This window comes from Oenanthe melanoleuca, chromosome 20 (assembly GCF_029582105.1).
Source record: "Oenanthe melanoleuca isolate GR-GAL-2019-014 chromosome 20, OMel1.0, whole genome shotgun sequence".
NCBI classification, from domain to species: Eukaryota; Metazoa; Chordata; class Aves; order Passeriformes; family Muscicapidae; genus Oenanthe; species Oenanthe melanoleuca.
Window position 1 is genome coordinate 6,881,215 of NC_079353.1, and position 27,078 is coordinate 6,908,292.

The window sequence follows — 27,078 nt, forward strand, 5'->3', positions numbered from 1 at the left end:
ATGTGTTGACAAACGTGCCAGAAACTGGTCTCTGCCCCTCCTTCCTCCCTACTCCAGTGCCGGCGTGCCCCACAGGGTGGCTCTGCGTTTCCTCCTCCCATTTGCTTTCAGGAAAAACTTCTTTTGTTGCTAAGGCTGGCTTTGTGTTGAGGTGGCGCAACCAAGCACGACGTGCCCGTCCATCGATGGAAGGATTGAGCAGCGTCCCTGTCAGCAGGGACACTTTGCCTGCGATTTTTTACAGCCACTTGTAGCTGGAGGTGTGTTAGTTTTCCCTAGTTGTTTCCAGGTCTTACAGCTGGCTTCTGGCATGAAGATTCCATTAAGATGGAATGCTGGGGCTTGACCACAGTGGGTACAGCACCTGCTTTACAGGTCAGGGCTTTCTGAAGCCTTGTGTCCAGGCTGGTGAGATGTGGCTGCTGGTGTGGGTTCCTGGGACTGGGACTGTTAGAGGAACTTCCTGGGATTTTGCTTGGGTGCGTGAGTTTTGGGGTCATATCAGGTTGCAGCGTTTGTTGGTTCTATGTGCAAATCTACCCCATCACCAAACCGCACAGAGGGAGGGCACTGCCTCTCGAGCTGTTGTGGGATGGGTTCGGTGAGGTGCAAAGAGGCTGAGAAGGGGCTCCACAGCCCGAGTGCTGAGGATGTCCCATTCCTCGGGCGTTGAGCATCAGCTGATGATGCTGGTGTGGTAACACGTGCCCACAAACTGGAGTGCGGGCTCTTGACCTCCGGCTGTCCCTGGTGCCCGACGAAACGCGATGCAAATGAGCCTCGGCTGCTGCGGGGGGTGGATTTGAGGTTTGAGTTTGTTTTTAGCTCGAGGTTGAACTCTGCAGCGGGTGCATCGTGTGCCAGGCAGGAAACCGAACAGAAAACGAAAGTGGTGATGAACAGAAAGGAGGGCCGCGCTCTGCCCCCCCTGCGCTCCGAGCCCCGATAAAAAGGAGGCTGCGGAGGGGGGCGAGCTGAGTGCCGGGGCTGCCGCTCAATATTCACTTAAAACTCCGGTGCCGCCGCTCCGAGCTCTGGACCGAATCTGAGCGCGGGGAATCCCGACCTGCTGCGGGTGAGCGGCGCCCCGGGAGCGGCCCCTCTGCACTTGGGGGGGACAGGACCAGGGGCAGACTCGGTCTCCGATGCGCGAGGATGCGGGGATGGGACGGGACCGGGGTGTGAGGCTGGTACCCCCAGGAGCGGCCGTCCTGTTCGCTGCGCGATGCGGGTGGTGCTGTCCCGCCGGTGCCGCTACCGGTACCGGCACCGGCTCCTGCTGCCCTAGATGCCGGTGCTCGCTCCCCTTGGTGCCCCTTCCCCCTGGTGCTGGTCCCGCTCTGTTCGCTGCCTGTCCCTCTTGCCCCGTGCCGGCTCCCCCCTCCCGGTGGCGGTCCCAGTGCCGGCTGGAGCTCCCGCCGGTGCCGGTGCCGATTCCCCCCGCCTGATGCCCGTGCCGGCTCCTGCTCACCGCCGGTGCCGGCGGGCGGGGCGGGGCGGGGCCGCCGTGATGCAATTTCCGCGAAGTCCGGCCCCGGTTTGAATGCAGGGAGGCCCGAGAAGCGAAACTGCCGCTGGCGGTGAGTCCCCGGGTCCCCGCGGGTCCCCCCACCCCGGCGGCGGCGGCGGTGAGAGCGGCGGGGAGCGTTCCGGGGGTGGGGGAGCTGCGGCGATGGGCGGTCAGCGGAGCGCCCTGGGGGGCTGCAGGACCGAGGGTGCCCCCGGCAGCCCCGCAGCGAGCCCTGGGGTGCTGCAGGGCATGCGGGATGCTGCAGGGCATGCGGGGTGCGCATCCCGCTCAGCGCCCGCCCCGGATCGCAGCGTCCCTAGCTGGGCTGGGATGCGTTCGGGAGAGGGTCATAGCCAGGGTGCAGGTTTTGTGGTGCAAAACCCTGATTGGAGCATGGGGAGAACCCCGGGGGTGCACGGTGCTGCTTTCGGTGAGCTATCCCCGACAACGATATTCTAACCCTGCTGCCGCCTCTGAACTTCGGGAATGGCATCTGGGAGCTCCTGGTGAACTTCTTACAGTCGGATAAAAGCAAATGCAGCATCTGGGGGTCCACGTGTCTCGGGGCTCTGCACAAACTGGAGGGTCTGTGCCTGCACATGCTCGGGCAGTGGTGTCGCGGCGATCACTGCAGCAGCCAGGCTGGTAGTGCCGGCTCTTGGGTGGGATGTGGAGAGATCTGTGTGGTTGAAAAAGGCTGGGAAAGAGGGGCGCCAAGAACTTTAGAGGCTGTTTTTGCAATGGAGGGAGATTCCAGAGGGCTGCGGTTTCGGTACAGTCTGCGGGAGGTGGGGTGGCACTGGCCAGCATCTGCCGGGCAGCTCCTCTTCCACTGTTTCCAAACCCTCCCGGCCCGGCTGCAGTGATCGCTGGTGGGGTGCTGGGATGCTGGGAAGGTCTTGCACTGTTGCTCTGAGTGCTGTTGCCTGTAGCTGTAGAAAAATTTCCGAGGGCCAGTGCTTGGCTGGGTCCTGTAAGCGGGGTGTGGGGCTGCAGCCCCCCGAGGCACATGGTCCCCAGTCCCCATCCCTCACCCAACACTCTGATCTACGTCACTTGCTCTGATCGAGGGGCACTTGGCTTACTCCAGCGTAACGCGTTGCCTAATATTCTGTCAATAATTAACAAAGCCAAGAGCTCAGGGAAGGGCTGCGTTCCTCCAGGTGGGATAGGATGGGTGGGGAGCATCAGGAGGCAGGAGCAGGATGAGCGTTTCTCTGCCACAGTCGTGCTTCCCCTCGCCATTTCCAGGGAAATGTGATTATCCGTGGCCGCAGGGCTGCCCTGCAAGGCGCCTGCCAGCGACGGTGCTTGGACACAGCGTGGCCCGGCCCTGACCCAAAGCGTCTTCCTGAGCGCGGAGGAAATGCCATCAGCGAGGCCGTGGTGTGCTCTGTTTGGGTTTGGTTTGTGGCAAGGCTGGACCACAGCTGGACACAGAGTGCCATGGGAGTTGTGTTGGTGCCTGGGAGAGAGGCAGAACTCGCCCAGATGGGGCTGGGGGTACAATAAACCAGCCTCTGTCTGTCATGGTGACTTGTCACCTATCAGCAGGATGTGAGTGGCTTTAAATGCCAGGCTGAGCTTTTCAGGATCAATGTAAAAAAGGTGGTTTTTTTCTTGAAATATACAAAATTGTAAATCAAAATTGTAAATCTCTTACCTTCCCTGAAGCATTTGGATTTTGCCCTGTTGACATCAGTTTTATTCGCAGTGGGACAGCTGTCTTGGGGCACACCTCCTGGAGCTTACTCGTGCTTGCGTCTTCCCTCCACCCGAGCTTGGATTGCAAAAGTTGCCTTAGGTTTTTTTTCGGGTTTGTTTTTTTTTTTTTTTTCTTTCCTTTCTAGTATAATAGTGCTGTAGAGAGAAAAAAAGCTTTAATTTGGCGTCAGCACTAGTGCTGTACAGAGACTTCGAGCAGGGTTTGCACTTCCTCTTCCCTCCCACCTCCAGACCCAGAGCATGTTCTGGCAGTTTGCTCAAAATCAAACGCCTTCTTAAAAAAATAAACAGCAGAGGAATTGACCCCTTTAAAGGTGGAATATTCCCTCTTAGCTTTTTCCAGCTGGGATGCCCTGCCTGGCATGAATCGCGGTGGCACCCTGGCTGTCCTGCTGTCTTTGTGGGCAGTTCTTAGGCGTTTAATGGGTGGGTCGGTGCCGGCGGTGCTGCGGGACCGCGTCTCCCGTGCCGTGAGCTCTGGAGTGCCGGGTCCGGCAGGTTCGGCTCCCGCTGCACGGAGCCGAGTGCCATCGATCAGGTTTCTTCCTCTCCCGTGTATGTAACTGTAGTTTTCACCAGTTACAGTGTTGCATGAGTGTTGCACTAAGCCTGAGCTCCAGAGCCTTTCCCAGGAGGGCTCTGCCGGAGGCGGGGATTTCTAGAGGAAGGAAGGTGGAACTGCTATCGGAGGGATACCAAAGCGTTCCCGAAACTGCAGATGTCAGTTCCACTGGGAACGTGCTGCCCTCGCCAGCTTCAAAGGAGCTGAAAGGTTCTTGGCGGCTGAGCGTGACCCGTGTCCCACTCCGGGCGTTCCCGCTGTGATTCGGGAACAGCCTGGCCCTGCGCTGCCACCGCCGCCCTCCGTGTCCCCCTGCCCGTGCCGAGGTCCCTGCGGTGCGAGGGACACTCCCTGCGCCCCAAGATCCCGCTGAGCTCCAGTGCATCCCTGAAGAAGTGCTCCCTTCCAGCGAACAGGCTCCCCAGGCTCAAGCAGGAGGGGTTTTGTCCCCCACAAGGTGCAGGGTTTTTCCCTCCCGCAGTCCAGCCCTCGGAGCAGGCTGTGTCTCCCCAGACTTCTGCCTGATTCCCAGTGTCCTGCGGTTTCTCTGGTACTCACAGCCTGGAGCAGTTTGACAGGAGCAGCTCCAGGGTCTTCAGTCCCCACCAGCATCGTGCTGCCTTTGCTGTGTTGCTGGGAATCAGAGGAGCGTCCCTTGATGCCCTTGGGCATGATACAGATTGTTCCATGCCCTCTCCTCTCTTTATAGGTGCTTATTTTCAAATTGACCCAAGTTATTTCATTTTGGTGCAAAGCATTTTATCTCCATCAGTCAGCAATCAGTCAGCACCAGAACCTCAGCTGTGGCTCCAATTTTTCTTTTTTTGTGGTAGAACCAGAAGAAACAAAGAGCTCCTGACCCCTGGACTACAGAAAGTTTTATTCCAATAACCATGACCTTGTTACAGCCAGAGGATAGGAATACCCTGCTCTCTGCTGACCCCAGCCAGCTTGGGGTCACTGCTCTTCTTTCACTGCCAGCCTGCACTGAGTGCTTCAAGTAAAGGTTTGGAAGTGAAGATGCAGAGCTGAGTCTGGGTGATTTAGTTCTGGATGCAAAGCTCGTGGCACGGCACAATGCTGTGGCACAGTGACCCCAATCAAGCCAGCGCTGGCGTGGGAGTTTGCCACGGAATCCCACAGCTTCCCAAAACAGAAACCTGCAGCTCTGCCCAGCGCCAGGCTTGCTGCCAGGCCTTGAGAGATAAACCGAGCGGGTGTTTATGCTCCGAGCACGTGTCTGACCTGATGCACACACAGAAGTAGGATTAGATGGCTCCTTCATGGCTCAGCAGCACTGACACTGCTGTGACACTGGGATGGGAGGTGAGGAGCTCTTTAAGGGTGTGCTGAGAATGTGGGTGATGCTTCAGCCACTTCCAGCTCAGTGTTTGCTGTCTAGAGCTCCAGCTGGAGCAGCAGCCGCAGCACTCCCTGCCCACTTTGCACAGCACTGTGTTTATCCCAGAAGAGAGGAAAAGATTCTTAATTAAAAGTGCAGAAGCAATGCAAGGTTTGCCTTCCTACTCCATTGTCCACTGGACCTCAGCTATAAATCCTGCTCTTCCCTGGCATTGCCAGAGAACCAGTCTGTGGTGGCTGCTGGCCAGGAGCCTGCATTGGATGCTCAGCACGAGGCTGGTGGCTTTTCTTGGCAGCACACCCTGCCCACAGATGTGCCCCAGCATGTTCCCTTTACCCTGACCACGTGGCCCAACCACAAAACCCTGCAGCATCATTCCCAGGGATGCTCCTGGCCTCTGGTTACCCAGGAAACTGATGGCAAATGCCAGAGCTGGTGGCTGGAGAGGGCAGTGAGCCTCCAGAGAGCCATTCTCCAGAGAGTTGCCTTCCTTGCCACCGGGGCTGAGCTCTCCCAGCTAGATGTTTACTGAGCTGTCAGCTGCAGAGATGCCGGCAGGCCCCTGTTCCAGCATGCCCATCTCCCGCCCTTGCGTGCTTCATCCAGGAGAAAATAGGGTAGTTGCTTCATTAATTAATTCAAATTAATCTTTTGTGCTATGGGGCAGATGAGCTGAAGGACTGGAGCTGGGTTCCTCCTCCTCGGCCTGGCCAACTCAGGGAAGAAAACAGGATAGAGAAAGAGAAAGTGGGTAGGAGGGACACAAGGTGGGGCAGGTACTGGCAGCAGAAAGAGGAAGTTGGATGATGTGTCCATGTTCTGAGGCAGATCAGTGGCTGCCGTGGGGACCATGCTGGGCCCTCTGGAGCAGTCACTGCTTTACCACTTTGGATGCTAAATGCTGATGGCTGAGCCCTGCTGGGAACCAGCACTGCTTGGCAGTCTGATTCCTGTGCAAAACACTCCCCTAGGACCTGGGCTGGTGAGGGAACAGAGCTGGGGAGAGGGTGCTGAGGCTGAGGTTGCCTGGGTGAGGTTCCTGGCTGTGCCAGTGCCTCTGTGTGTGCCCAGCCAGGGATTGCCTGATGTTTTCTGCTAAGTCACTTGTTCCTTATTTCTTTGTCAGGCTTCATGATCTCGCACTGATGGCCGGCAGGTATGCAGTGAGCTAGGACAAGGCCATTCGCCCCATGGCACCTCCTCCCCACAGTATCACCTTTTAAGATCTTCCTGACATTAATTCTGCTACACACAAGCTGCTGCCAAAGATGCCAACAGCCAACGGTCCGAAGGTGCCGCTGGGCAGCCTCCAGCAGCAGCTGGAGCTGCTCCTGGTCTGCTCCAAGTGCAGTGTGAAGGAGAACGAGATCACCTACCACCCGCAGGAGGTGGAGCACAGGTGCATGTACGAGATCCTGCTCGCTCGCTGCCGCGGCCGCAGGAGCAAGAGCACAGCGTGGAGGAAGGTGTCCCGGCGGCCCGGCTTCCCCAACCCCGCACGCTACGCTGTCTGCAGGTACTATGTGATGGGGATGGGCTGCAGCAGGCACAAGAACCAGTGCACCTTCGCCTGGAGCGCGGAGGAGGCCATGGTGTGGAACTTTGAGAGGGAGCACCAGCTGGAGCGGCGCTGGCTGAAGGCGGCGGTGCTGCAGGCGCAGCTGGGGGCCCATCCTGCTGCCGCCCCCCAGCTCACTGCCAGCGCTGCCAGTGAAATCACCAGCGAGTTCGGGGGGCACTTCCAGGAGATCTGCAAGCGCTGCTTTTTCGGCTGCCCCCAGCGCATCACCGTGGGCGGCTGCGGGTGGCTCTGCGAGACCCACCACAGCTGGGACCCGCTGCTGGTGCACGCGGTGCTGGACAGCCAGAAGAAGCAGCAGTACACGGCCATCCGGCCCTGCCCCGAGTTCATGGAGACCCTCAGCTACTGCCGGTTCGTGTCGCGGGGCCAGCCCTGCCGGCACGGCCCGCAGCGCTGCCAGTTCGCCCACAGTGACGTGGAGATGGCCGTGTGGGAGGCCGAGAGGGAGCGCGGGTTGCTGCGCTCCGACCTGCTGCCGGCCGTGGGCACTGACAGAACCAACGGCAAACCGGCGGCGCCCGCGCCCGTGCAGTTCTACTGCCACATCTGCCTGGTGACCTGCAGCTCGCAGGAGAGCTTTGAGAACCACTGCTCCTCCATCGAGCACGTGCAGATGCTCTCGGCTGACAGCTCCGTGCAGTGGGTGCACCGCGCTCCACCGCTCGGGCTGACCAAGTTCTCGCTGTGTAGCAGGTAAGGTCCAACAGGGAGGAGGGCAGGGGATCCCCATGCCACCGGGCACCTCTCTGCAACACCTCTCTCCCGACAGAGCGGAGGTGTGTGAAATGGGGAACAGCTGCACCAAGGCTCATTCCAAAGAGGAGCTGCAGGAGTGGATCCAGAGGATGAAGATTTCCGTGAAGAAAAAGAAGCAGGCCCTGAAGGATGGGCTCTTATCCTATCAGGATCGGCTCCTTGCTGAGTATCGGATGTGCTCCAACGAGGTGTTAATTGTGAGTTGGGGCACAGGGTGGTGTGAGAGCTTGGGAATGGAGCCCACTGCTCACCTTCCTAATGGGGATGCAAAAAGGGATGTGGCATCCTCCTTCCTTCATCTCTTTGGAGACAAACTGAGAGCCTGCTTGGTGTGCCCAGGCTATGCTGTGTATCCTCATGCTTCCCAAGGCTGCTGCGTGGGGACCTGGAGCAGCAGTGGGTGAGGATGGAATATAAGAATGTACTCTTGATCCCTCTTGGGAGGATGTAGTGTAAAGGCAAAGATGAAGACGGCACTGTGGAGGGCTCTGAGGTGTGTCCCTGGGATGCTGCCTTCAGTCCCTCTCCTCTCATGACTCCCCACAGATGGCTGAGCATGTCGAGGGTGTCCAAGTTGTGTGTGAGCAGCCTCTGCATGTGCAGCTGGAGGACAGGAAGAGGAAATACCAATGGCGGTTCAAGGTCCACTCTCAGGTAAGCTCAGTTCTTTGGAAGGTTTTTAGTTATTTCTGCAAGGGGCAGAAGGATGGGGGGCAGGAATTTGTGCATGTTTAAATGAGGGCTAGTGTTGGGTATTCAGGAGCTGCTCAGGTGGTGCCTGCACTGGGGCCATGTGCAGGGGGTGCAGCCACTGTATCTCCTGTGCAGTAGTGCTGGGGCAGACCTAGGTAGACCTGGGTGCACTCAGCACTTCCCCTGTATCATCACAAATAACAATCCAGCTGCTTTCCTGCCCAGGATTTTGTGAATGTTGGGGACAAAAGTCTGTCTTGTCCAAAGTAGATTTCTTTCTTTTACTGCACACTGGTTGATATTAAACTGAAACCTGAGGTTCTCTGAGACCTTAAAGTAATGGCTGTGGAGTTGCACGAGGAATGAGTTGTGATGTGACTGAAATAGAGTTTGGTTCCTCTAGCAGCTTTTTCTAGGAAATGCTGCTGGAGCATCTCACCAGCTGCTGGGCAGCCCTCACTGTGTCCCTGTCTTCTCCTCAATGGCAGATGCATCTGCAGCACGTGGCCCTGCTGAAGCGGGAGCCTGGAGTCAGCTTCTACTTCTCGGGGAACGGGCTTTCCCAGGGCCTGCAGTACCTCTGTGGGGAGCACGTGGCCACCGTGCTCTCCTCGCCCCGCACGGCGCTGGTGGAGGTCAGCGTGGAGTGCTACATCCTGGGCATCTTCGAGCAGTGGGTGGTGTTCGACTTCGGCAGGCGGCCCGTGCTGATGCAGAAGCTCAGGGTGAAGGTTGGCAGGCGGGAGGCGCCCCAGCACGTCCCCAGCAGCAGGGACAGCAGCCGCCCCGTCGACTTCGTGCGCTGGGATCGCGGTAACCGCATCATCGTGCCCAGCGTGCCACGGACCAGTGACGATGTGATTCTCCTGGCAAAGTACAAACCTCCTGCTCTGGCCCTGGATTACCAAAGTGGGAGCAGTGCAGTCATTCCCATCACCCGGCTCAACTATCGGGAGAGGATGCACAGCTTCCTCTTCCGTGAGGAAGAAGCTGAGCAGGCTCTGATTGCCAAGTAAGGGAGCCCTTTTGGGCCTTTCCTTCACTGGGGACCACAAACATGTTGCTAACCTTGGGGCCGTGCTGCTTCTGGGGTCTTCTGTCCATTCTGGGTTGGGTCTTGTGGTGCCTTCCCAGAAAACTGGAAACTTGCCAAGAAGGTTGGCTTGCTGGGTTTCATCCTGTGGCTGTGGATTAGCTAGAGCATGCTTTCTGTCTGTATGTGCCTGGGGGGCTGGCAGACCCTCTCTGGGTGTAGGTGGCAATCCTCTCTCTCTCCATGGGGGAGGTCTCGGGAACTGACAGATCCTTTCTCTGCTCTTCATTTGGATGTTTCCTCCTTTCAGACTCAACCTGCGTGTGCTCATCTCGCTGACGCCCATGCTGCAGAGCCTCTCCATGGGGGCCAAGTTTGCTGTGTCTGGGGAGCTGTTTGCTGAAGTGCCTACCCCTTACAACCTCTCACCAGACACGGATGAGGGGTACCTGCTGAGCAGGTCTGTGCCCACTGCCTTCCTGGCGCTTGACCCACCTGTGGACAATCAGGTTTATGAAGTTTTTGTGGAGCATAAAGCCACCACAGAGAAGACCATCTGGCTACAGATACCAAGAAGGTGCTGTTCAGAGCTGAACTTCAAGGCAAACACGTCCCACAAGGTGGAGATCCAGTTCCAAATAGATCAGCTGTTGTTCCGGCAGTGGCACCAGGCTGTGGACAGCCTGTTGGATGAGAAGCTGGTCCTGCCAGATGTTGCCAGTTGCTCCATCCCCTATTCTCTTGGGTCCCCACAGAGAGGGAATAACAAGCAGAAACAAGCCATCTCCTTCATCACAGGCCAGCCCACCACCAGCCGGCAGGTCCCACCTCTGCTCATCTATGGGCCCTTTGGCACAGGGAAGACATTCACCTTGGCCATGGCCACCTTGGAGATCCTCAAGCAGCCCAATGCACGGGTGCTGATCTGCACTCACACTAACAGGTTAGCAGGGAAGAGGCAACAAGAACTGTGGGTGGGGTGAAGGTGAGCCAGGGTGTATGAGCCAGAGCCGAGCTGCCCTTTCTCAGTGTGCACTTCAATTGCTTGTTTAAATAAATTAGTTTTTATTGAAGTTATCTTACACTGCTCTAGTTCCTGCTAGGAGGAAGCCTGGCATGGGTGGAAGTCTTTGTGGAAGAAGCAACACAGACTCATAGAATCTGTGAATGGCTTGGGTTGGAAAGGACATTTTGTTCCAAGCTTTTTTGTTCCAAACCAACCCTTCCCCTAGACCAGCTCCAAGCCCTGTCCATCCTGGCCTTGAACACTTAAAATATTCCTGCCTCATCATAAAATGGGAATTTTACTGCCTTTACTGTGTACTGCAAGAAGTAGAAAGCTGCTGCCTGACCAAGCTGGGATAATATTGTGCTCTAGTTGTCCTTGAAGACTTTGGTTCTGTGTACATGCCAATCTATTGACAGGGGGAGTTTGGGGAAGAGAAAATGTAGATCTGGTCTGAATGCCATTGGATCTGCCTTCAGAGAAACCAGGCCAAGACTGTTAAAATTAGAGGAGTTGCACTGAAAAGAGTGTCCACATCTGACCCTGCAGGCTGTTACTGCCTCAGTTTTTAATGCATAATAGATGGCGACTGCTAATCTTAGTCTGTTCCGGGCTGTTTGCTTGCACGGAAGCTTCTCCTGTAGGTCTTGTCTCACCCAGGGATGGGGATGCTTTGCTGTCAGAGAAAGCTCCTTGTCACTTGGCCCTGGACAGCATCAAGGCCACAGGTTTTGTTGGGCACATCACATTTTTCCATAAGAGTGTCAAGAGATGTCGTAGTCTCAAATACCAATTCCTATTTTAAATCATACTATTGAAAGAGACTGGGAGTTGGTGGCTGCGTAGGCGCTGGTTCCTTTGTGCAGCTGTGAATGTCTGCTGTGACAAGTGTGGTGTCACCAGAGCCAGGAGAGAAACTGGATGTGTGTTGCAGAACAATGTGAGAGAACTTTGTGTCACAGAATTTAGGAACAGCACCAACAACTCTTTTCCCTTTTGCTCCCCTCCAGCGCTGCTGACATTTACATCCGGGAGTATTTTCACAACTATGTGACCATGGGGCACCCGTGGGCTGTTCCCCTGCGGATCATCTCCACCGACCGGCCCATCAACCTGACGGACCCCATCACACAGATGTACTGCTGCCTCTCGCCAGACCAGCGCTCCTTCCGCCTCCCCACGCAGGATGAGATCAACAAGCACCACATCATTATCACCACCTCCATGCTGTCCAAGAACCTGAAGGTCCGCCGAGGTTACTTCACCCACATCATGATCGACGAGGCCGCGCAGATGCTGGAGTGCGAAGCTTTGGTTCCGCTCTCCTACGCCACTTTGGAGACCCGCATTGTCCTGGCTGGGGACCACATGCAGATAACCCCAAAGCTGTTCTGTGTTGGGAGCGGGCAATCTGCTGATCACACCCTCCTGAACCGGCTCTTTCAGTTCTACCAGAGGGAGAGGCACGAGGTGGCCATGAAGAGCAGGATCATCTTCAATGAGAATTACCGTTCCACTGCCGGCATTATTGAGTTCATCTCCAAGCACTTCTACATCGGCAAGGGCAATGCTATCCAAGCTAGTGGGAACATCCCACCCCATCCCGAAATTTACCCCCTCGTGTTCTGCCATGTGGCTGGTGTGGCTGAAAGAGATATCTCCATGATTTCTTGGCAAAACGTCTCTGAGATAATACAAGTGATTGAGAAAGTGAAGGAGATCTGTCAGAGGTGGCCAGATGAGTGGGGTGTCCGGGATGTGAAGAAGATCTGTGTGGTCTCCCATGGGACACAGGTGTGTAGGGGAATTCTGCATTCCACCTGAGGGGGCTGACTAAACACTCCCTAAGAAAGACTTTTTAATCTATTCGTTATAATTTGTGCTAGGAAAAATAGGAAATCTGGGGTCTTATGTGCCTTTGGTGTTTTTTTGAGGCACTCCGTTTAGGTAGCGTGTCCTGGGTGGTTGGAGCAGACATAGTGGGATGGCTTAGTTAAACACTTCTATCAGCATCTTCTAGGCAGGTTAATGACAGGGCAGTGGGAGCTCTGGCTGAAGTCAGCCCAGATGTGTGGCTGCTTCCAAGTAATTTGGGGAACCTGCAGCTGGGCATGATGAGAGACCCTGGTGTTTGGTCGGTGGCATTTCCAAGCTGAGTTCAGTTGTGCCTCTTTCTTACCAGGTTTCTGCAATAAGACAAGAGCTGAGGAAAAAGCAGCTACAAGAGGTGGTGGTGGAAAACTACGAAAATTTGCCAGGTTTGTGTCTTGTGCAACAGTCAGTCCCTCATGCCTGGCTACATTTTGGGGTCTTCTGTGCGTGAGTCGTGCACAGCTTTTGCTGATGGACAGGAGGGTCCATAGCAACTACAGCCACTGTGTAACAGGCAGGGGGAAGAGACAACAGGGTGTTAGCAGAGGAGTTTCCAACATCTTTACATTTTTCTCCTTGTTAAAACACAAAATACTGGCTACTGTGGAAAAATCTCTGTCTGGGAGGTGCTTCCAGGCAGAGCTCCCCTGCCCTCTCGGTGTCTCTGCCACCACTGCAGTCCACAAAACACCCATTAGGATGGAGTGCCTGGAACTCCTTTGGCTGGTTTCCATCCCCTTCTGGTTGGTAGGTCTGTGATTTTGTCTTTTCCTGAGTGAATTCACACTGAATTAAATCTGCACCCAACTGTCAACTCATTTCAAATATATGGATGTGGCTTTGTGGGAGGGTAAAAACCCTGTAAGTGCCATCCCAGAGACTTGAGTATGTGTGAATCATGTGAAGCCCTAAGTAACCAGTGAAGGAGGCAAGTGACAGAAGGGAATTGAAACCAGTATGGGTTCCAATCATAGAACAGCTCACTAGAGGAGGAGTCTCCTGCTCTGGATGACAAGAGAGGGATAAGCTGGTTTTGTCCTCGAGGACTTAGTTTATGACTCATCCATGTTTTCATTATCTTTTTTTTTTTTATATTGCCTGGGCTCCTGTGGTGAGAATAACTGACCCCAGGGGGTGTTTGTGATTTCCACACCCTTTCTTTGCAGCCTCTTCCCAGTTCTGGCATCACTAGGATGCCTCTTGTTGGTTGTTATTTGTTGTGTGATCAGCAGAGCTCTTCCTGAGGGGAGAGAGATCCTTGCAAATGATCACTGCTCTTGTTCCTGTAAGACCCTCAGTTCCTCAGGGAATTTGAGATTCTGTGTTTGCAAGGAGGGGCTGCTGGTGGCACTGGGCACACTGGGCTACTCTATGGGTGCTCATGGCTGCACTGCTCTAGTGCTCTGTCTTTATCTCATCTCCAAACTGTCCTTCCCTCCCTGGTGGGAGGTGGTGGTGCCTTGTGATGTCCATCCTGGTTCATGCACAGAGGATCTCATGATCCCCAAGAGCTGCTTTACTCATATTGGGTGACCCCCACATTTCAGCCAAGCAGGGTTACATCAGCCCATGGCCGTGTGACACAGTGTAGGCAGGTGGCAGCCAGGCAGAGTCTTCCCTGTTGGGTTCTTGTGAGTGACTTTTCCCTTGTCCCCTCTGGTGCAGGGCGTGAGTTTCGGGTGATAATCATCAGCACGGTGCACACCAGCGAGAGCCTGCGTGTCTCAGCCTCCCACCACCTCGAGTTCTTCAACGAGGCCAGAGCGCTCAACACCATCATGACCCGGGCTCAGTCCCTGGTGGTTGCAGTGGGGGACGCCGTGGCCCTGTGCTCCCATGGCCAGTGCAGCAAGGTGTGGAAACGGTTCATCCAGCAGTGCATTGATAAGGGGAGCATCTTCCCAGAGAACCTGACAATGGCTCAGATCAAACAGGCTGCGTGTGACAAGGAGAGCTGGAGCAGGAGCCTGGAGGAGGATGAGGAGGACAGCGACACAGACTCCTCGAGCTCTGAGGGCGAGAGCATGAATCCTGATGATCCCATCCTCCAGGAGCTCTTAGATGAGAGCAAGAACATGCTGGTGACAGTGTCTGATGAAGGGCTGCTGAATGTGAAGCCTGAGGCTTCAAACCAGTGGGAAGACAAGCGGGAGTATTTCAGCTTCTCTTCTCAGACAATGCAGCAGTACCTGCACATGCACCCCCAAATGTACAAGAGGTGTGAGCTGATCAAAGAGGCGTTCGACAGAGCTTCTGCCTTCACCCTCAATGACTCCCCTGCCATGAACATCCAGATCAAAGGCAGAGTTAACTGTGGGACAGCCTTCACTGGGGACGAGGTGCTGGTGGAAATCCTGCAGAACAGCTCAGGTGACAGCAGCAGCCACCGCCCACAGGGGAGGGTGGTGGGCATCCTGAAGCGTGCTGAGAGAGAACGGACATTCATCTGCATGATGGATGAGTTTGATCCCCGTGTGATGATACCCATCGATCCCACTGTCACCAAAATATTCGTCCCGGGGCTGAAGGGGAAACCCAATGCCGTTCCCATCCGCAGGCTTGTCAATGGGAAGTACATAGTGGTCAAGTGTGAGAAGATCAACCAGGAAACCAGGAGGAGCCAGTTCTTCTGTGTCCAGGTCATCTCCTGGCGGGAAGGGTTTTACTACCCTTTGGGGATAGTAACAGAGATCCTGCAGGCAGCATTGACTTTGGAAGAAGGCTTAAAGATCCTCGCCTTGGAGTATGGTTTGGAGAACAAATACCCAGCTGCTGTCACCAGAGAGTCAGCCAAATATACCTCCAACAGCAACATAAACCCCACCAAGGAAACTCTGAAGGACTGTCGGAATTACATGACCTTTACTATTGACCCCGAAGGTGCCAGGGATTTGGATGATGCTATCAGCGTTAGGGATCTTGGGCGTCACTATGAGATTGGGATCCACATTGCAGATGTGGCTGGCATAATTCCCAAAGGCAGTGCCTTGGACCTGGAAGCAAAGAAGCGGGGTGTCACCTACTATGCTCCCAAGCAGGAGCCTCTGTGCATGTTCCCACCCAAAATCAGCCAAGATGTCTGCAGCCTCCTGCCGCAGAAAGATCGACGGGTGATCTCCTTGATTGTCACCATAGAGAAGGAGACTGATCAGATGTTAAAGGGAATCTTCACCATCTCCGTGATCCGCTCAGACAGGCAGCTGTCCTACGAAGAGGCAGAGCTCTGCATTAAGAACTGCTACAGGGGAGCAGCAAAGGCCCTTTGTTTTGATACCCTGGAGGACTGCATAGCTGTGGCTTATCACTTCTCCAGGATCCATCGGAAGTTTCGGCTACAGGAGGATTGTTTCTATGACCGGCTGGATGAGGAAAGTTCCCCAGGTAACCGGGGGTCTCATCAGATGATAGAGGAGTTAATGATCATGTTCAATAGTTTTGTGGCCGAGTTCCTCACCAACCAGGAGGTGACCAGAAATGTCACTCCTCTCCGGTGTCAGTGTGAGCCAAGTCTTGGACAGCTGTCACACATGAAAAACAAGTACAGTCACATCATTCCTTTGTCCATTCATCTCTTGCATCACCTGGGAGAAATGCCTCCTGGTCAAGACTCCCCTAAAAATGTGGAGTTCAGTCTTCTGGGCTCCATCTGGGAGCACCTGCAGTCAGCTGCTAAAAACCATGATTTCCAGAAGATGCTCGACCTCGTCGTCACTGATGATATCCACCCCAAGTTGGCCCCAGTGGTGCTGGAGTTCAGGAGACTGCTCAGCCGCTCCTACTTCTGTCGCTCCAACTCCACTGTCCAGTCGAAGGCAGGCCATTACTCCCTGCATGTTGACTCCTACACCTGGGCCTCCTCTCCCATCCGCCGGTACGTGGATGTCGTGGTCCAGCGGCACCTTCATTCTGTGCTCCGCAAGAAGCCCCTCATCTATTCTGTGGACGACATTGAGTTTCTCTGTCACGACTTCAACAGGAAGAATAGCCAGGCAGTGGCGTACGAGAAGAGAGCCCACTCCCTGCAGATGGCCAGCCAGCTGAAGGACCAAGTCCTGCAGAAGATTGCCTTTGTGGTGGATGTCGAAGAGATGAGCAGGTTTTTTAAAGCCCTGTTTCCCCTGAACAATGAGAGCCTTCCGGATCCGCAGAGAATTAGCTACAGGTCCCTTCAGCTGATAGAGCAGCCTATGTTCATCCAGCAGCGGAACAGCATCAGGCTGACCTGGAAGAGGAGGATGTATTCTGCAGAGACAAAGGAGCAGAGCCTGCAGGAAGGACCCCTCTGCGACAGGAGTGTCACCCTCTTTCGCACGCAGACGTGGCAAGACGTGCTGACGGCCATCAGGAACGAGGAGTTTGGCAGGGCCGCGTCCCTCCTGCAGCAGAGCAAGGAGCTGTACCGCCGGCACATCGGCTGGGTGCGCAAGAGCTCCTGCTCCCACTACATGGAGCTGTCCCTGGAGCTGAGCGCCGGCGACGCGCTCTGGTTCCAGCTCACCACCGACGTCAGCCGCGGCTTCCTGGTGCCCTTTGTGCAGCTGTGGTGTGTGACTCCGGGCTTTGACGTCTGCCTGCAGCACATGGAGAAGCCAATCGACTGCTTCTCAGCCTACGCCACGCTGCAGTCCAAGGACAGGTACAAGAGCATCGTGGAGTACAACAAGGTGTGGATGCCCATGTGCGCCATGGAGTCTGCGTCGTGTGCCGTGGCCGAGAACGACTCGATTGTCCTCCATGATATTAAAATAAAGTGGGCAAAGCAAAGGACAAGCAAAGGACAGCTGCAAGGGAGCTTTGTGCTGAACAAGAAGTGGTTGGAGGACTGCTCCATTGAAGTGGATTTCATGCACTGTTACCTGTGCATTCGTTTAGGTGGGCTGAAGCTTCCCAAGAGCCCCCAGAGTGATGAGGAATGCCTTAGCCATGGCCTCCAGAGCCTGTCTTTGCTTGACAGAGGCAAATCAGAGAACAAACTTGTGGTTGATCCTGATACCTACACCTGGGTGGCTCACGGGGTCACAGAGGAGTTCAATGATGACAAGAAGTCGGACAGGTCGGGTCAGCAGACTATGAATTTTTACATCCACTATATGTCTATGGAGACCATCCCCGTGGATATCTCACAGGATTCTGCCAGGTTCACAGTGGAGCTCATTCCAAAGATGCTGCCAGACATGTAAGTGGGCCCAGCAATGTGCTCTGGTTAACCTGGCTTCCCACAGGACCCCTCTGCTGCACCCCCATGGGCTTTCCTCACTGCTGTGGCAGATCCCCTGAAAAACCTGCCCTTACCCTTACTCTGACTGGTTATGTTGGGCTGTAGGTTTTTGAAGGGTGTGGCAGCACTGCTTAGGTCTCTTCTCCAGAGGTCTCGTGCTCTTCTGGTTGTCCCTGAGAATGGGGAGATAGGGGAAGGTGCTGAAATTTCCCTGATCCCCTGCTTCTTATGTTACTGGGTTGCTGCAACTTGTGTTATAAAAGGCCAAATGAAGCCCTGTAGTGGGGTTTGCTTAGTGGAAAAGCTTCCTGATTTTCAAATCATTCCCCTTTCTTGTTGCTGCAAAGTAAGTTCTGCTATTTTTAAATCAGAGCTGATGTCTAGTTTGCCCTTCCTCATACACAGCATAGGCTGCTATGCACACCAATGCTGTAGCACTCTCAGGGCAGAATGTGCTTTCTTTTGCATCATGAATTTTAGTAAATATTGGAAACTAATCCAGTAAAAGGGGGCGGGCCATAACAAAACAGAGACAGGAGTTGTGTTCCTTGCTCTCAACATCTTTTCAGGCTCAGCTCTTCAGTCAGTTGAGAAGTGGTGCCAGAGAGAGAAGAGCAGAATAAGTTTAAATTATTTGTGGTTTAAGTTCTTTATGGAAGGAGCTAATGCAACAACAAAGCAGAGAGAAAGAATAAGGCAGTTGTGCAAAGCTGTATTACAACTTTTGCTGTTTTATGCTACATTCCATTCATTCCTACTTTCCCCTTGCCAGACGGAAAGAAAAAGCACTTTGGAAGCTCAAGTATGCCTCTGTCCTTGCTAAAAGCATCGCCCTTGGCCACGAACCTCCTCAAAACCGTAAGTGCAAATATGAACCTTTAATACCTTGTGGCTACTTGCTTCTGGCCAGGCAGGTTCCCTGGCAGTTTCTGTGGGTGATGCTCCCACACCAGGAGGTTCCCCTGACAAGGGAATGAGAGGAGCTACTATGTAATTTGGGATGCCCTGCTGGTGGCTGGCATGGCTGAGATTGTCATCCCCAGGACTCACAGAGATGGTTGATGGGCAAAGTATCTTGGCATGGGACAAGGAATATTTCTAGGTGGTCTTGTAATCGACCACCATCACTAGGTACCTGCTGCACCCTCTTGCTGAATCACTTCTGTGCTGCCCTCAGTAACCTTCTTTAAATTTGTTTTCTTGGCTCTTTGCTGTAACAGGGACAAAATCCAGATTCCTGCAGCAAAAATCCTTTGATATGCCTGGCAGCAACCGGAAACTTAACAAGAGTCAGAACCAGGCTGTTCTGGATGCTCTAAAGAAATCCTTCATGCTCATCCAAGGCCCACCAGGTAAGGGGGGACAGCAGAACACACCTGCTGTGGTATGAATGGCGGGTGAGAGCTGACCTGCTGCTTTCCATAGGATTCAGGAGAAGGGAGTGTGGGGTGGCATCACCCACAGCTGTGCAAGGCAGTCCCCTCCCTTCTTGATTTTATTTCATGGTTGATCAGCTGGATGCTGATCCAGAGCATGAGTATTGTGGTTAAAATATTCTCAGCATACTCCTTTCTTTTTCTAGGCACAGGCAAGACCGTTGTTGGAACTCACATTGTCTACTGGTTCCATAAACTGAATGAGGAGAGTGTTGAGAAGGACAAAACACCATACTTGGAAGACGAAAAGGACAAGAGGAGAAAGTGCATCTTGTACTGTGGCCCATCTAACAAGTCTGTTGATGTTGTTGCTGGTAACTATCATCTTTTAAGCCCCTGAAGTGGCTTGTACTGGTGGGAGGGGAGAACTCGTGGTGTGGAGGTGCAGAAAGTGGGGCTGGTCCTTACAGAAGACCCTGCACTGCAGGGCGAGGACCAGTGGAGATGGGATGGTGAGTGAGGGGCAGGGAGAGACAGACCTGAGCATCACCAGTGCTTGGTGCTGTCTGAGCAGACCTGCCCTCTTTCTCCAGAGATGCTGATGAAGATGAAGAACCTGAAACCACTGAGAGTTTATGGGGAGGCCATTGAGACGATGGAATTCCCGTACCCGGGGAGCAACCGGAACATCTCCCGTAAATCCCTACGGGATGCAAAGCCAAAACGTGAGCTCAGGTAGGACAGCCTGGCCCTGCAAGCTCCTAGGTGTGGGGAGAGGTGGCTTCTGCATCAGTAACTGAGCAAACCAGAGCAAATAGTTTCTTTCCACCACTGCAGAGCAACACTATTAAACTGCTTTCTAATTAATTCATAATTATTTTTTTCAAGTGAATGTATACACTCTAATGTAGCACCTAGTCAGGAAATCCAGGTTGTTAAAAAGTCCCTAGATGTTTTCATCTCCTTTTGGAACAGCCCTGAATGTCTCTGACTTCGTTCCTGCTTGCAGCTGCTAAAGGGAAGCAGTTGTATTTCATGTCCTCGAGGTTGAATTATTTGGTCTACAAAGATGGGAAATTTTGGCTGTGAGTTTTTTAGCTACTGGGGTTTCTCCACGTAGGCAGGCAGTGTGGTCTGCTTCACTGTAGAAGAAATCACTCAGGTCTCAGTGTTGAGGGAAAATATTTATATATTGACTCTTTATTCAGTGAAATAATCCTGCACCATCGCATCCGGCGGGCACCCAGCCCCTTCTGGCAGAATATCTGTAACTTTGACGCTCGGGTGAGGAACGGAGAGGAGATCACAGAAGAAGAAACAAAGGAGTGAGTAGGAAGAGACCCTGGTGAGAGATGGCTGACTTTGCTGTGTGCCACCTCAGAAGCACAGATTAATAAACTCTGTATTCAGAATAATGATAAAAAGTGATGAGCTCGAGGTTACAGGTACAGCACAGAGCCTCAGAATCACTTCTGCACTGATGCTGTTGCCCATCTGGACCAAAATTCCTGTTCTACCTGTGTGACCCTTGAATCCTTCACTCAGACCCCCTGCCCTGTTAAGTTCAGGACAAAGTACATTTCCTAGAGCGTCCATCCAAAGCCCTTTTCTGGGAACACCAGCTCATCCTGAGGAGGGAGGTGAAGACATAATCATTTGGGAAAACACAGCCTCTGCCTGGTTTGTGAGGAATCTGGAGGTGTTTCCCTTATGCATAACCTGGTGTTTTCTGCATCAACACTAGGTACAAAGGTTGGTTGGCACACGGTCGCTCGTATCAGCTGGGGTGTCACGATGTCATCCTGTGCACCTGCTCTGTCTCATCTGCCAGCTCCCTGGAGCACCTCAATGTCAGGCAGATCATCATTGACGAGTGTGCCATGTCCACAGAGCCCGAGACCCTCATCCCCTTGGTCTGCCACCATGGTGCTGAGAAGGTATGTCCCTGCCAAAGATGTGTCTCTGGCACAGCTGCTCAGGGCTCTCAAACATTTTCCATTCTTTACCATGCTACTCTTACAAGACTTGCTAGGATTTTAAGATTTGTGCTTTATGGAGTGGGTATCACTGCCACTGAAAAAATATTCTGGCCCAGGTACGAAGTGTTAAAGTGACAAGAAGCATAGACACAGTTGGGGCTGTTCAGCCTGGAGAAGACAAGGGTCCAGGGAGACATTAGAGCACCTTACAGTGCCTAAAGGAGCTCCAAGAGCAATGGAGAGGGATTTTGGACAAGGGCATGGAATGACAGGACAAGGAGGAATGGCTTCACAATGACAGAGGGCAGAGTTAGGTTGGATATTAGGACAAAATTCTTCCCTGTGATGGTGGTGAGGCCCTGACACAGGTTGCCCAGAGAAGGTGTGGCTGCACCATCCTTGGAAATGTTCAAGACCAGATTGGATGGGACTTGGGGCAACCTGCTTTAGTAGAAGGTGTCACTGCCCATGGCATGGGGTTGGAATGAGGTAAGCTTCAAGGTCCCTTCCAACCCAAACCATTCTGTGATTCGAGAATTCTGTGGTTATTTGTTTTCCTCCCATCAGATGGAAACATTATCTAGGACAGGATCTTTATGTCATGTCCAATGTGGTCTTTGGCTGAGGTTGCTGTAAGCATAATGTAAATAAGTAGCATCAAATGTCTGTGTAAAATCAGCCTTTCAAAGAGCTGATGGCCTTTGCAGTGCCACCACCTCACAGCTGAGGTGTCTGCTCTTCTTTTCAGGTAGTTTTGCTGGGGGATCACAAACAGCTGCGGCCGGTGGTTAACAATGATGTCTGCAAGACTCTTGGCATGGAGACGTCTCTCTTTGAGCGCTACCAGGGGGAGGCATGGATGCTGGACACGCAGTACCGCATGGTGAGGCCCTCCCGTGGATTATCTTCTCTCCATCACAGAAAAAACAGGCTTGCCTTAAGCATCAGATAGTCTCCATTGGTGCTTCCCCTTCCTAGACACAGGATTATATCTAGGAATATCCAGTGCCAGCTCCAGCAGAATGGCATTGTGGGTGAAGCATGCCCAGAAAGATGCTGCAGGCTGAGAAGTTCCTTGGGTTTTGTTCACCTCAGTTTCCCCCTTTTCTCTGGCAGCACAAGAGCATTTGTGAGTTCCCATCCCAGGAGTTCTATGACAGGCGGCTGAGAACATGTCCTCAGCTTATTCGGAAACCCAGTATGCTCCACCACAGGGAAAACAACTGCTGCCCCATCATCTTTGGGCACGTGGAAGGGAAGGAGCACTCCCTCATGATTTCTACTGAGGAAGGAAACGAGAACTCCAAAGCTAACCTGGAGGAAGTGGCACAGGCGGTGAGCACGGTCCTGGGGAATTGCTGGGGATGCAGAAGTGAGGGCATTGTGCTGGAATTGTGGGGGGATGATAAAGATATAAAGATTATATAAAGATATATAGCAGTGTCTGCCTGGTGCCTCCCAGGTCTGGAGGACACCAGGATGCCCCTGGGCAGAGGCAGGTGTAGGGCAACATGATCCCAGGCATCGCTGGCTGGGGAGGGGTGCTGGGGGGCTGTCCCTCGGTGACTCCCAGGTGAGCAGGACGCTGCTCTGCCCAGGTGAGGATAGCCAAGCAGCTGACACTAGATGGCACCATCCGGCCGGACAGCATCGCCATCCTGAGCCCCTACAACGCCCAGGTGTCCGAGATCAACAAGAGCCTACAGAAGGAGGGCATCCGAGGGGTGACCGTCTGCACCATCATGAAGAGTCAAGGTGAGGGGACAGGAGGGGAGGGTTGGGTCTGTGCCTTCTGCCTTCCTGAGGAGTTGCTCACACATACAGTCTTTGAGCAAACCCTACCCCAGGGTCATTTTGGCCACGGAAGACCAGATTTCTGGGTGATTTGTGATTATAATAATTTATGATTATATTTGTGATTATAATAAATCTCTGGAGTGCTTGGGCAGGGTGAGGCTGTTGAAGGCAGGAAGGTGGAGGATCTCTACTGGAAGGTTTCTAGTGAAAGTATCCCTGTCCATGTCAGGGAAGTTGGATCACAGAATTTCCCTTCCAAACAAAACCATTCTGTGATTCTGTGCTTCTATATCTGAGAAAGGTGGTAGAGAACTGCGAGAAGACATTTGTTCTCTTTGGAAAGCAATGACCAGGAGTCCAAAGGCCTCCAAAGCTGGAGAAACCCAGAGGGTGGCAGTAGAGAAATGAGTATCCTGTGGGGTAGAGAAATGGTCAGATGCTTCCTTCTAAGAAAATCTGGTTTGCTTCCACTTTCTAGGAAGTGAATGGAAATATGTGATCCTGTCAACTGTACGCTCCTGCCCCCGGTCTGAGATCGATAGGAAGCCCACAAAGAGCTGGCAGAAAAAATACCTGGGGTTTATTACCGACCCAAACCAGGTCAATGTTGCCATCACACGAGCTCAGGAAGGACTCTGCATCATAGGTTGGTATCCTTGGACCATGCACAAGCCTTCAGGGGAATAGGATTCTCCAATAAAGGGGTGGTGATCCAAACTAGTACAACCAGTGGTCTTGCTTTATTTTTCTGCCCTTTCATCTGGGGTTTTGAAACTGGGCAATCAGGTCAAAGCAGGGCTCATCCACAGCTTGAATACAGCAAGTATAGTTAGTTTTCCTCACCCTTTGTTTTGGACCATATTGTTTCTATTGCTTTCATGCTAGAGCTCTGTCCTAACAAAAATCTGGCTGCTCATTTTGCTCCTAATCAGGCAGGTGTAGGCTGTGATGTGTAGGGAAGCTGCTCACAGATATGCCAGCATGGAAAAGGGAGCTGGGATTTCACAGATATGTCCCTGCAAGTGACCCAGCCCCCTTAGCGAGAGGTTCTAGACAAAAATGGTATGAGCCAAGCCTCTTCTAGCCACTAACCTGCTGTCCCCATCCCACAGGGAACCGGTACCTCCTGGAGTGCAACCCTTTGTGGAGGAGACTGCTCCAGCATTACTACCGCCACAACAGCTGCACTGCAGCCCAGGAGATCCGTGTCAGGAGGACCCCAGCCCTGTCCCGGTGAGGATGGGCCCTCTCTGCCTGACCTGCATTATGTGTGCCTTGGGAAGGACCAAATCTTTCCATTATTCAATGACCTAGGGAGCCAAATGCAGCGGGGGATCTGGGAGCTTCCCGCACCGTGACAACTCAGCTTCAGCATCTGCTTCAGCATCCTGAGGTGTTTTTAATCAGTGCAATCTTGGGCAGGAACTTTCAATTTTAGCAAACCAAAAAGGCACCGGAGATAGATGATGGGCAAATGACTTTACTGATGATTATACTATTTTTGTAACTGTAAGTTGCTCAGCAGAACCCTCATCCTACCTGCCACTGCAGCTGCAATTTGGGGGGACCAAATATTTTCTCCAGCTGTCAGGGTTGCACTTTGGGGATCAAATGCTCAGTCCATTCATCAGGGTGGAGTGACTGGATGCAGTGGAGCGGTGCAGCAAGCTGCTGTTTGCCATGGAGGACCAAAGCTTCTGAGTACTGCCTCTCATTTTAAATCCAAGGACAGGAGATTTTTAAGACTTCTCATTTTTTACTTTTTTTTTTTTTTTTAAATGAAGGAGGAAAGCAACAAGAGATGCATGCACCACTCTTTGTCTAGCCAAAATGTTGTTCTCTGAGCGTGTAAATATCGCAGCAGCAAGGCCAAGGTGATTTTGTAAATAGATTTATGTGTTCTTTGTACAAAGGAGGTTGTCCTCACCAGCATAAAAGCAATGAAAAGCGGGGACCTCTCCTACCAGGAAACGTTGGGATTTGTCAGCCCATTTTAAACTGTTCAGAATTTTATTTGATATCTCCTGTTGATCCCCCCTCCCTTTCCTACCCCACTTCTTTTAAAGCTGCTTTTAATTTATTAACTTTTAACTCTGAATTTGTTTCACAGCCTTATGGCCTGAGTTTTTAAGAGCAGTGAAGGAGTGTATGTGTATAATGAATTTTTATATTTTCTGTAGCCAAACTGCTGTGAGCTGGAAGCTGTGGTTCACCAGAGAGGCTGCTTTCACTCAGTGACATCTGGCTGGTAGAGATGTACTGTGGTGAATGGTACCCTCTGAAAATCATGGAGCTGCTTTTGGAAACATGACAGTTTTGAGGGAGTGTGTCTTTTATCTCATTTCAATTCTGAATGTATGAAGTGCCTGCCTCGGCTCTCCCCAAACCACATGTTTGGCTGTCCTTAGGTGTTCATGTGGGATGGAGCTGAGATGCAATCACACAAGTTTTCCTTGTGGTGTGGATCCGTGCGATGCCACAGTGCTATGGTAGGAGGAATTTTTTCCTGTTTGCAAATCCAGCATGGCTCTTTCCTGTGTGGAGGAATGGCAATAGGAAAGTATTGTGTCTGGAAAAGTCTCTATTTAATGCTGTGTTTCTTCGCATGACTCTGTGTTAGACTTGACTCCAGAAATTATGGGAAGGTTTTGTTGTTCTCTTCCTAGTTTAAACTACCTTCCTGCAGTCTGCCTTTGGGGGATTTGAGCTGAATGCCAAAGACCACCCAGGCTTGCTCTTGTCCTGCTGAAGTATAATAGTGGGTACATGGCTGGCAGTTCCATGGAGGATAAAAATCCATAGGAAGTATCTCCTGCAGGTTCTAAAGATGCTTTGTAAAAGCTGGTAAGGTGTAAAATTCATTGTTCCTCTTTGAAGTCATCCAGTGTGGGATCTTAAAAGATTCTGCACCAGCCTCATTAGCACATATTATTGCAATTCCAAAATAAGATTGTCTGCAGATCATTCTGTGGACTACTGGAATGCATCTAGCTCTGAGATGCTCTGGAGAATTGCAAAAAATGCTGAAATTATTGGGATAACTACTTTAGCACGGTGCCAGCTTCATTTAACAAAGCCACCTTGGTTTCTTTAGAAGAAGTGGGTCTCGTTTTCATGATCTCCTGTAAGTGAAGAGTTTCTCCCCTGAGTTTTGTGTTGGTTATTTCATACATGTAACACAAACAAGGAGACTCACCCCACATGTAGTGGCTTAGTCAGTGCTCTTGGAGGGGGTTTGGCCAAGAGAGTCCTCATAAAGCAACTCCCTTTGTCCTTAGTGGGAAAGAAGTATTTATTTCTACTCCATGGAGGCAGAATGAAATGTTTTGCTTGGCCACCTCTGTGTGTTGCAAGACAATATACATGTTATTTTCTCTTCTTCTGAGGATGTATTTTATAACTGGTGATTAGGAAATGCAGCCAAGCAGCAGTTACAGCCAGGCTGGGCCCTTGGGCTGCTGGTGCTGTCAGCAGGTTCCTGGAGAGCTAGTTATGCAATAATCAGGGATAGCAGAAAGTGCAATTAAACTTTTTATAGACTGTAGTGACAGCTGTGTATCATGTTCTTGTCCTTATGCTCACGGAGAGAATTGTAGAAATCAGTAGAGGAAAAAAAGTTCAAATTAGCCTGGTTTCATTTGCACACAGAGTTTTGAATTCACTTTTGGAAGAATTTTATGTTCAAGCAATATTATTAAAATACCAAACTTTTGGTAATCCCAGTAGGAACACCCTGGCAGCATGATGCCCAGGGCATCTGTCTGATCACAGGCACTGCGTTCTCCACAGTCAAAGACAAAAGCACATGGCTGCAGGACACAAATGTCAGTTCATCCAACAGCATTAACTTAATTTCCTCAGCACTAGTTAGAACTTGAGCACAAATTGAACAAGGGGAACCTGTGCAGGCAGCCAGTAGTGAGCCCAGCATCAGGCTGGCTGGACTGTTTTTGAGAATTTGGACAGATCTGTGTAGGACAATCAATTTACTGCAATAAATTGTTAGGGTTTTTAGAAATGAAATGTCAAGTGTTGTGAAGTTTGAATTAAGGAACTTGAAATGGGGCAGGTTTTTATCTTTTGTATGTCTGTGACTCGCAGCAAACCTCAAATGACCTTTTGGATACAAATATTTTTATCTGCTTTGACTGTTCATAAGAATGAATCTCAACATTCCTTTTTTGATATTTAAGCCATAATTGTACAAATGATTTGAATTTATTTAAATAATAAATTTTATTACTAAAATTATTGTTTATTTGATGGCTTGACTAGAATCCGTATGGGGACAGCTCTGCTTGGACTGAACCAAAAGGTAAAAGGAAAATTAACTTCAGATTTTTGGCGGAAAAATAGTTTTTACATATCGATGTATTACCCTTCCCTGTTTGTTGGAAGGCTTGGGGGTTATTTATTGTTGGGTTTTGGTTGGTTTTTTTTTTAATTAAAGTGATCTTTTAATGCACTATAGAGGGGTGAAGTCATGCTTAGGTACCTATATGACACAGGATGTAGAGGGTGAGAGAAACCAGTGATGGACGAAGTCTGGGTGGATCATTTGAAGAGCTTAAGAGTTCAGTTCAGGTATTTTGGAGGAAGGACAATA

At 52.0% G+C, this 27,078-nt stretch overlaps 1 protein-coding gene across 3 annotated transcripts in view; it reads left to right on the forward strand.

The window, feature by feature from the left end:
* Positions 1-24,967, forward strand: part of HELZ2 (helicase with zinc finger 2) — a 28,213-nt gene extending 3,246 nt beyond the window's left edge. The window contains exons 1-20 of one of the 3 annotated variants that reach the window (XM_056507193.1): positions 973-1,075; positions 6,287-7,435; positions 7,512-7,695; positions 8,045-8,152; positions 8,680-9,203; positions 9,535-10,167; positions 11,241-12,024; positions 12,413-12,488; positions 13,768-17,278; positions 18,093-18,178; positions 18,541-18,672; positions 18,903-19,070; positions 19,290-19,431; positions 19,905-20,021; positions 20,441-20,633; positions 21,424-21,558; positions 21,792-22,010; positions 22,274-22,430; positions 22,951-23,118; positions 23,585-24,967. In XM_056507193.1, coding sequence (XP_056363168.1) covers positions 6,429-7,435; positions 7,512-7,695; positions 8,045-8,152; positions 8,680-9,203; positions 9,535-10,167; positions 11,241-12,024; positions 12,413-12,488; positions 13,768-17,278; positions 18,093-18,178; positions 18,541-18,672; positions 18,903-19,070; positions 19,290-19,431; positions 19,905-20,021; positions 20,441-20,633; positions 21,424-21,558; positions 21,792-22,010; positions 22,274-22,430; positions 22,951-23,118; positions 23,585-23,709 — 8,469 coding nt within the window. In that variant the 5' untranslated portion in view covers positions 973-1,075; positions 6,287-6,428 and the 3' untranslated portion in view covers positions 23,710-24,967. Of the gene's footprint in view, positions 1-972; positions 1,076-1,534; positions 1,581-6,286; positions 7,436-7,511; positions 7,696-8,044; positions 8,153-8,679; positions 9,204-9,534; positions 10,168-11,240; positions 12,025-12,412; positions 12,489-13,767; positions 17,279-18,092; positions 18,179-18,540; positions 18,673-18,902; positions 19,071-19,289; positions 19,432-19,904; positions 20,022-20,440; positions 20,634-21,423; positions 21,559-21,791; positions 22,011-22,273; positions 22,431-22,950; positions 23,119-23,584 lie in introns of those variants that run through there. The other 2 variants (XM_056507192.1, XM_056507190.1) reach the window with 2 other exon arrangements.
* Positions 24,968-27,078: the final 2,111 nt, after the last annotated feature.